Source organism: Leopardus geoffroyi, chromosome B2 (genome assembly GCF_018350155.1).
Source record: "Leopardus geoffroyi isolate Oge1 chromosome B2, O.geoffroyi_Oge1_pat1.0, whole genome shotgun sequence".
Taxonomy (NCBI): Eukaryota; Metazoa; Chordata; class Mammalia; order Carnivora; family Felidae; genus Leopardus; species Leopardus geoffroyi.
This window is the reverse complement of record NC_059332.1, coordinates 79,976,376-79,986,228: the sequence shown is the minus strand read 5'-3', so window position 1 is coordinate 79,986,228 and position 9,853 is coordinate 79,976,376. Positions and strand designations below refer to the sequence as shown.

Sequence of the window (9,853 nt, the reverse complement as noted above, 5' to 3'; positions counted from 1 at the left end):
TTTCAAAGATTAAATTTGTGTTTATAAACAGCATTCTATAAAATGTACTCTCAAATTTCTGATTAAAAACAAGTAGTTCCTGAATTATACATGATTTGCACGTACACACTTCTGCCATCTCATCTCAAAACATACTCTCTCCATTTGAAAATCATTGTAAAAAAATTGTATTTGGTGATTTTTGGAAGATTTATGGATTCAGGAGAAAAAGGAGTACAAAAAAACAACTTTGAGGAGTTAGTTCAGGAATCAGATGCTCAGCAAGACAGGCCCGTGATTTTAAAACGTATTTAGCTCAGCAAATGTCTTTCAAAAATTTAATATATGGGAGGATGATGAAACCAACAGCCTTTCCATACCCAAGTACGTGTAGAAGCCATGGAAACTGGGGAGACTTCCACCCTCTAAATAAAGGACAATGTATTCGGCAATATGATGGAGGGTCATTCGGAGATGGGAGATGCACAAAAAAGGGAAATAGAAGTATAAAATGTTAGGGGTGCCTGGCTGGCTCAGGAGGTAGAGCATGCAACTCTTGATGTTGGGGTTGTGAGTTCTGAGCCCCACTTTGGGCCTAAAGATTACTTTTAAAATAATTTATAAGAGGGGCATGAGGGTGGCTCAGATGGTTAAGCATCAGACTCTTGGTTTCGGCTCAGGTCATGATGTTGCAGTTTGTGAGTTTGAGCCCCATATTGGGCTCTGTGCTGACAGCGCAGAACCTGCTTGGGATGCTCTCTCTCCCTCTCTCTCTGCCCTTCCCCTGCTTGCTCTCTCTCAAAGTAAGTAAACTAAAAAAATAAAATAAAATTATAAGGGGCACCTGGGTGGCTCAGTTGGTTAAGCATCTGATTCTTCTTGATTTCAGCTCAGGTCATGATCTCTGTGAGTTTGAGCCCTGCATGGGCTCTGTGCTGACAGTGCAGAGCCTCCTTGGGATTCTGTCTCCCTCTCTCTCTGCCTCTCCATGCCCTGCCCCCCCCCCCTTGGCTCTCTATCTCTCAAAATAAAAATAAATCTTTAAAAATAAAATAAATTATAAAAGGTTGGTTTTACCCAGCTTGAAATCTCGGACTAACAAAAGAGAAGTAAACTTTATTATTTTCTCCCTGCACCAAGTGGGCCCCCAATATCAGAATTCAGAACTTAAATTGGAAAACGGTTTCCCAGCAGACTTTTACAGGTATGTAGAGAACCAACCAGCATTTAACACCATTCAGAGGCAATACCAACAAACCAATTTGCTATCATAGGTGAAGTTCAGAGTCCATGGGAGGCAGAAAGGATGAGGTCAAGAGTACTGTTAAGTGTTAAGCCTTGTGAGGGAAAAAGAGAGGCTACAGGAAGACAAAATATTTCATATTTCAGTTCCATTTTCATGTTGTAATTAGTGCTTCTGTGCACTTACCAAAGCTATACTTTCTAGGCCTAAGCTATTTTCTACTTGCTGTGTAAACGCCCCTCAGAATTCAACATGCAAATCAGAATTACCTTCTATAATTCGGATCCCCCTCTAGAGTTCTCTAATTGCTAGTTTTAATCTCCCTAACTGCCCAATTTAAAAACTCTTTTCTGGGGCACCTGGGTGGCTCAGTGGGTTAAGCAACTGACTTAGGCTCAGGTCATGATCTCGTGGTTTGTGAGTTTGGGCCCCGCGTCGGGCTCTGGGCTGACAGCTCAGAGCCTGGAGCCTGCTTCGGATTCTGTCTCATTCTCTCTCTGCCCCTCCCCCACTCTCTTGCTCGCTCTCTCTCAAAAATGAATAAACGTTAAAAAAAAAAAAACCCTGAAATAAATAAAAACTCTTTTCTTTCCCTCCATGCAGTTGGTTAAGTCTTAATTCTAACTTCAAAACATCTCCCAAGTATAAGTCCATGCCTGGGTATTCCCTCTGATAATGTCCTTAAGCCCATTTCTTTTATTTTAAACTACTGACATATACTTTTTCCTCAAGCTTTTCCTTTCCAAGCTGTTCTCCATATTTTCACCCGTTTTCTTTTTAAAGCAGGAATCTCTTTCCCTTATTTACCTTTGATGGCTCTGCCATGCCTGCAGAATAAAGTTGCAACTCTTTGGCATGACATTCAAGGCCCTTCAGGTTATTACCCCAGTACACCCTTCAATATATTGTATCCCCTTTCTCTGCAAGTCTTCCACATCTTTTTACACCACTGTCCATGCACTTTTACTCTGACAATTATTTTTCTTAACATGTCAAATACTATGCCAAATATCTTAAGGCCCAATTCAGTGCTGCTTCTAAGATATCAGATTCTGAAGTAGACAATCCCTACTCACCAGAATTAGTCACTACCTTCTGGTAATAATGACTTGTTTTCACCCCCTCAGGCATTGGTTGTTGTAGGGAAGAGGAATGCAACTTGTATTTTAGTTACATTTGTCATTTCTTCCCCAGCCACCTGTAGTTAACTTTCTGTTCTGCCATTTATCCTTGTATTTCCTGAACATACTTCACACGTAAGCCCCCGCACATTAAACTGTAGACATGCTGCTCAGAAATGTCACAAAGGAACTGAGAAATGTCAAACAAGGGGGGAAGGGGTGTTTTGAGACAGTTTTATTTTCCAAAAGACAGGGACTCTGTATTAGTTTCATTGTTAGAATTTTTATAATCTTATACAGAAATGTGTTATCAAAACTGCAGGAATGAACCATTTTCTGGAATCAGACTGGGAGAGATGTCAGATCTAAGCCAACTCATTGGTTTCAATATTTGTAACACATTGCTAGGAAAAAAAACCCTAAAAACTAGTGACTAAATATTGAGGAAATTTTCAAACTATGGTCAGAATTTCTAAAATTGATTTTCCAACTATTTGTGAAGGTATTTGCATCTATTTGAGCAGGAATGGCAGGAATGGAGATTCACACAAAATGTGAATGTCAAATAGAAGTTCCTTTGCATCTTTAAACCCTTCTTTCCCTTCCTTTCTAGAAGGGATTGCTTGGTGTCCCCATTCACAATTTGCCTGCCTTTATGCTACCACTTGAAGGCCTCCTTAATATCAAAAGCAGCCCTTTTTTGGATTCTTAAACCATTTAATATGGTTCTTTCTCCAACGATGCCTCTGGAGGAACCAGGAATAGGGCAGAGGTGGATGGCTTGGAGTCAGGACAACCCAAACCCTCCCTCAGACATCTAAATGCTTTGCTTTTGAGAAGATGGTGGGGGTTAAGGGACGACAAGGCATCCAAGAGTCTAGCCTATCTACCGCAGCAACAGCTCCTCACAATTTCACCCTGACTTGGGTGGGCTGCCAGTTGCCCTCTCCCAGATCCATTCTGGAGCCTGATGCTGAGGGGCACAGCACAGGGATAGAGCCTAGGTTTTGTTCCTTCTCATCACCAAAAGTTGAGTTAGGGCTTTGAAAAGAGGGCAAGTAAAGACAAAAGCAAGTAATGTGGGGTTTTTTTAGCTAGCTTGATCATGTTCCAGGGAAAAGAAATACAAGTGGTTTTCCCCAAGTGTGGTAATGACCTGACCCCAATTCACTTCCACATTTGTATGACACACAAGCTTTATACTAAAATAATGCGAAGGAAAGGGGTGATTACATAGTACAGTTGATCCCTGAACATGGGGGCTAGGGGTGCCAACTCCCATGCAGTCAAAAATGCACCTAACTTGGCTCCCCTAAGACTCAACTATTAATAGCCTACTGACCAGAAGCTTTTGGTAAGAGTCAGTTAACACATATTTTCTATGTATTACATACTGTATTCTTACAATAAAGTGAGCTCCAGGAAAAAAACAAAAAAACATGTACAGTACTATACTATATTTACATATGTATTCATAAAAACTCATGGGTTAAGTAGACTAGCACAGTTTAAACCCATGTTATTCAAAGGTCAACTGGATGCCTAAAAACCTGAATTCTGGTCCTAATAAAATGTCCATTATTTGCCTGATACATTCTAGTCTTTTAACTCACAAACCACATAAACCACCTTAAAATCTGTATTTTAACTTACAAACCACCTTTAAGTTTGAAAACAATGATTCCTGTCAACCTTCTAATAGTGCGATTTGGTCTTTTACCTTTTTTTTCCTTTATCTGCCTACAAGGACACTAAAATACTTAGCACCAAGATTAATGCAAATAAAAGTCCTATGGTGTTACTGTATCAGCAGTATGTGCCACTTTATCAGTAGTAGGAGTTGAGTAGTATCAAATTGTATTCTTATCTAAAAGCAACTTCAGCATAATACCTCACATCCAGGTATGTTCTATAGTGAAGTGCCACTGCACAGAACAATTTCCACTCACATATAAACCTTTCAGCCCTTTACAATGATGAGCCCCTAGGTAAAAACTTAGGCCCGAAGCTGGTGACTCTGAAGTGTTTGCTTTATATACCCACAAAACCAGTGACAGTAACATTGGAGGAAATGAGAACCCTCATGAATGGGCTTAATATCTCTACAAAAGGAGCCCAAGAAAGCACACAAGCCCCTAGACTCCCATCTATGGACCATGAAGTGGGCTCTTAGACATTATCTGCTGGTGCCTTAATCTCAGACTTTCCAGCTAACTGGATTGAGAAGTAACTTTATATAAGCTACCCACACCTTCTACTGTCACAGCAGTCCGAAGAGACTAAGGCTGCGGAATACCATTTTACTATAATGTCAAAATTAACTTTTTAAGTTTGCTAATACTTTTTCACAAGGTCAGCTGTAGTATAATTCAGCCAACTTTATTCACTCTTCAAATTACAAAACCCATTACTTTATAATAACCTATTTCCTTTACCAGTGTTAACACTTCTTGAAAAAAATCTTAAAAAAACTTTTACAAGATTGAAATCTTACTGTTGTTAGTTTTTCTAATGCATTTAATGCTATGTAGAACATATATAATAACAAAGTATAGCTTTCTCAACATACATGCAAGAATGAAGCATTTTATAGCCAGGGCCAAAGAATGGTTGGCTGGATTATGTACGAACTGTGTAAACAAGACTGCAGGCACTTCTGTTAACTAGTTCTCAGGTTTTGTGGTGGCTATGTAACAAGTTACCATACCCTCCTGGCACAGCTCATCAGTAACAGTGATTCTCAGGTTGTGTCCACACCACCCACTTTTGTATAGCCAGAAAGTCTCCCCTCCTGCATGAGCCAAATGTGCAAGACCTAAGACTTTTCTTGAAAAGATAGTAGCACCTTATCTATTCCACCATATATACCCTCTTAACACTCTTTTCCTGTCTAAGTATTGCCTAAAACTCAAAAAAAAAAAAACAAAAAAAAAAACAAAAAAAAAAAACAAAAAAACCCACAACCTTTTTTGTTATTCAAGATAAATTTTAGCTCTGTAGAACTAAAAAACACACAGGGAAAATTCGTCCTTTAGAACCTTAGCAAACAAAGTTTGAATTTTAAAGTAAAACTACATAAGCTACTATATTTCTTTCAGCAAACTCTAGAATCCAAATCTCCACCTACTTTAACATCAATTACACTTCCTTTGGTTTAAGTACCACCATTCAATATCATAAACCAAACCAAGTGTCATCTTCTTTCATTGAAATTATATGGTAAGTCAAATGGTACTTTATGAAACAGTTCATATATAAAAATATATTCTAAGTTATAAACTAACCAGCTTTACTTTCGACAAGTTTCCACTGCAAAATGGGGAATTCCTCCCCTTAGAGGTAGTACGGTGAAATTATTGGACCCTCTAAATATCAGAAGGAGGAAGGACAATTAGTAATAATACTAAGACATTTAGCCAGTAAAATGGAAAGTTAAAAATCCATCTCCTAGTCACACATTCAAACATGAAAGTCACACACAAAGAATCAAGACTAGTATAAAAGGGGGGGCCAAATTATATTATTATTTAAAAATTTGATAACAACCAATTTTGTTGGCATTAAAATTAGAGGTATTTTAAATTTGAATGGATAAACCAAAACCCAGAAATTAAGTTTGGTAAAAATGGGAATAGGAGTTTTCCAGTAATTACAGATTAGAAGGCAAAAATCAATTTAGAGAAACAAACAAACCCCATGTTTACAATGATTGTGCCACAGATTTAAACTTCAGTAGTGCATTAGTAAACTGTTCACATTTAGATCTTCACCTTGAGATTAGACAGCTGTTTCTTTAAAAAAAAATCTCAGTACCTTGTGCAAATAAATCGGTCTTCCATGTGCCTTAGCACACTTAAAATTTCTCCACTGTATATATACAAAACACCTACCATTTGGTAGGGCAAAATACATACTTTCATAACAAAACTATAATGTACCTCTCAAGTATGAACAATATACACATAATACATGGTATACAGTATTTACAAAATATAAAATATAATACAAGTTGTTTGTAATTTTTGAAACTCCTTTGCACTTGTATGTTACAAGGCAAATTTCCATTTCTGTACCAATTTTCTTTTCAAGAGTCCAGGGATTTTGGAAAAAAAATGTTTTACAGACATACTGCAATCTGAGATCTAAGTTTGAACTTTTAGGAGAGTTTTTAAGTGTACTGCCATCAACTCCCTATTTTGGCTGGAACTTTCAATAGTGCTTCCCATCCAGTGACTAGGAGGCTTTGGAAGAACACTAGGAGAAGGTGGATCACTAAACTTTGCCCCAGCATAATTTTCCTTTTGGTTCACTTCAGTTAGAAATGCGGATTTCTTCAAATGCATATTTTTAATGTTCTCAGTATTTTTAAAAGGCTTTTTTTCCTGCTTCTGAATTATATCAGATGAAACAGAATCCTGCCAAAAGTTATTTTCATTTCTTTTTGCAGAGGTGATCTTGGTTAGTGGTAAGTTATATTTGCTTTTCTGTCTGTTTATCTTTGGTTGTTCACACAAGTGTATACCATGAACAAGCTGGCCGTGGGGAATGGCAATTTTCTCCGATTTTCCCATCTTTGATTTTAAAACCTACAAAGACAAGGAACATAAAAGTGAATACAGTTCATGATAAAAATTAGTCACGAACCTCACAGCATGTATCTAGTATATTTTCTTCTCCTGGACTTTAGTTTCCTGACCTGACTAAATGTTTATGTGCTCACTGCACTTAAAAATAAGGACACATCTAAGTTTACTACTAAAAATATAATCACCACTGCCACCAATATGGAATGTAGGGAATCAGTTCTAAAATGTCAAAGGGAAAAAAAAAACAGTAACCCCAAGTTCATCTTTCTGTAACTGTAAGAGTAATGAGGTCCCTTCCAAACATATGCAACCTCCTTTCTTTGACCAAAGTCAGAGGTTTTACAATACGGTAATGCCAAGAGAAATTTTCACATGCTTTCATTTTGGTTGGCTGAATCTGGTTAAAAATAAAAACTATGTTTATAGATTACTATTTACCTTTTAGACAAATCCTTTTAAAATTACTGCAGAATAATTTGATTAGTAAGAACTGTATTTTAAGTGATTAAGTGTTTTGATAATGGCTAACAGAAAAATTACCTCCCAACTTCTGAAAACAAAATTTCAAATATTTAAATATAAAAATTTAAATACTAATCACTACCTTTTCCAAGTATACATACTTACAGCAAATACATAATAAGAAAATTGCTTCCGCCTGCCCCCACTTCCTGGTTTAACTGCTTCAAGAAATTTGCGGCACCAGTTCTAATCACTTTCGTAACTCAAGTGATCCTCACAGAGAGCCACGACCCAATGGAAAAGTATACGGTAATTCATCAGGATCACTGCCCTTCCAACACTTGGAATATGGTAGGGTAGCGGGACACAAAAATAGAAAGCTGGGGCACCAGGTAATATTCCATGTCAGTAACTGCCAACAGCGTTCCCTGGTTTTAACAGTTCTATAAAAGAATATTACTGGTAACCAGGAAACAAGACGTACAAAAGCTCACATTTACATTATTACTCATATTCCAGAGCCACGGAATTTTAAAACCGGAATCTAAGATAATTAAGTAATCACGGCGGTCAAATTTGACTTTTTTCCAAGGGTACAGCGAGAGAAACTACAAATCTCTCCAGTATTCTTCTAACAAGAAATGGCTCTAACTTTTGATCCTAACCCAACACTACGGAAATTGGGTGGCATAACGCCAATTCATCTTATAACTTCTAAAATTTCATCATTCTGGACACAAGTAATAAAATTACCTTCCATTAATAAAGCCCAGTACAGTATAAAGTATATGTAAACAATTCCACTCATCTAATAGACTAGCAAGCAAATGTTATCGTTTCAAAGAGGCAAGAACTGCCACCGCTCCTGCCAACTTTTAAAGATAAAACTATAGCTAAGCAGGTCTGCCGGCGAGGGACACAGCCCCAGTTGGGCCGGCGCCGCACACGGGGCACCTCTCATCGCAAAAAAGCAAGCCAAACAGAATGGAGCCGCTTGTGGCCCACCAAGTCCCACAACCGGTCGGTGAAACAGTGCACGCGCACCGCCAACTAGTCTTGGAACTACCGACGGTCTGGGAGCCGAAAGCGGTCGCCCACCCTTTCCCCTACCACTGCCAGCCGGCCTCGCCTCCTTCATGAGCGCCGGAGCGCTGCGCACGTAGCGCGCGCTGACGTCAGCCTCCCGCGGGCCCCTTCCCTCCCCCACCCCACCGCGCGCCCGAATACCGAAACCCCCTGGAACGCAGCCAGCCTTCTAAATCGGGGCTGTTGCTGGGGCGCAGCCGCTCCTCTCATTGGCTGGTTTCCGGGAGCCAATCAGCAGCGCCAGCGCATGCCTCCCCCTCCCCCTTCTTCCCCGGGCTAGAACAGAGCGGGCGTCACGGAAACTTCCCTCCCGAGTAAACAGCCGCCCCTCACCCCGGCCCCCCCTCTTCCCGACCCCTCGGTGCAGGGCCCCAGATTCCAGAGCTCGGCCGGACCCATCGAAGGGCCGGAACTCCCCAACAGTCCCCAAGTCCCTCTCGCGGCCCTTACCTCTCTTCTGAATGAGGGTTGGCCGGGCACCGCGGGCGGCACCGGGCCAGGGAAAAGGCTCGCTTCCTCAGTTTGGGTTGCGGCCGCAGGACCCGGGGCCAAATTGGCGGCCTGGTCCGGGACTTCCTGCGCTCCGCTCGGGCCCGTCGCGGGGCTCCGACCGCCCTCGAGGCTCGGCCGGTGCTGCTGGTACTGATGGAAGCGGCTGGGCAGCTGCCCCGCCGGGCTGGCCCGCACCCTCTTCTTTCGCCGCTTCTTTGGTGCTGCCCGAGGGGTACCTCCCGCCGTAGCTAGACTACAGCTGGACAGAGGTGCTGGGGCGCGAGGCTGCGGGGTCAGACAGGGACCGTCTCCCCCTAAGAAGTGAGGGAGGAAAAGGGTGGGAGGAAGTGCCCGGGGGTCCGGGATCCGGGGTAAAGGCGGCGGGGCCGTGGTCACCATCGGCAGGGCCCCGAAGTAACCGCGGGCGGAAAAGCCCAGGGGCGCAAGACGGCCACCTAGGACAAGTGGCTCCCGCTGTGGGACGGAGACGACGGTCATAGCTCTAGGAGGAAAGTGGCTCAGCAAGAAGAGAAGGAGGAAGTGAAGCCAGCGATCACAGGGCGGCGGCGGCGGCTGCTGCTAAGAGAGCTCGAGTGGAGCGCGGACCATGGTTCGGGCGGTGGCGGCGCAGCAACAAATAGCCTCAGCCTCAGCGCCGAGTGTTGTTATCAGAAGCTCCGCCCTGTGCCCGCCCACCTTCCTGCGAGAGCCCAATCAGAATGCGACGGAAGAGACCACGCCCCTCCGACTCTCCCTCCACCGCCTCCAACAGACACACACAAACAACCAGCTTGCTGCAGCCCCGCACAAAGAGCGCACATTGCGCAGGCGCTGCCAACGGGCTCTTTCGGGAAGAGTCGGTCCCGCGAACAATGAAGTTCCGT

At 42.1% G+C, this 9,853-nt stretch overlaps 1 protein-coding gene across 1 annotated transcript; it reads right to left on the bottom strand.

The window, feature by feature from the left end:
* Window positions 1-2,563: 2,563 nt before the first annotated feature.
* Window positions 2,564-9,634, bottom strand: PNRC1 (proline rich nuclear receptor coactivator 1). The gene is made up of 2 exons (XM_045499004.1): window positions 8,928-9,634; window positions 2,564-6,929 (listed from the first exon to the last, which is right to left on the bottom strand). Exons 1-2 carry the CDS (start codon window positions 9,465-9,467, stop codon window positions 6,486-6,488), a joined length of 984 nt encoding a protein of 327 aa, XP_045354960.1. The 5' UTR covers window positions 9,468-9,634; the 3' UTR covers window positions 2,564-6,485.
* Between the last annotated feature and the right edge of the window lie 219 nt (window positions 9,635-9,853).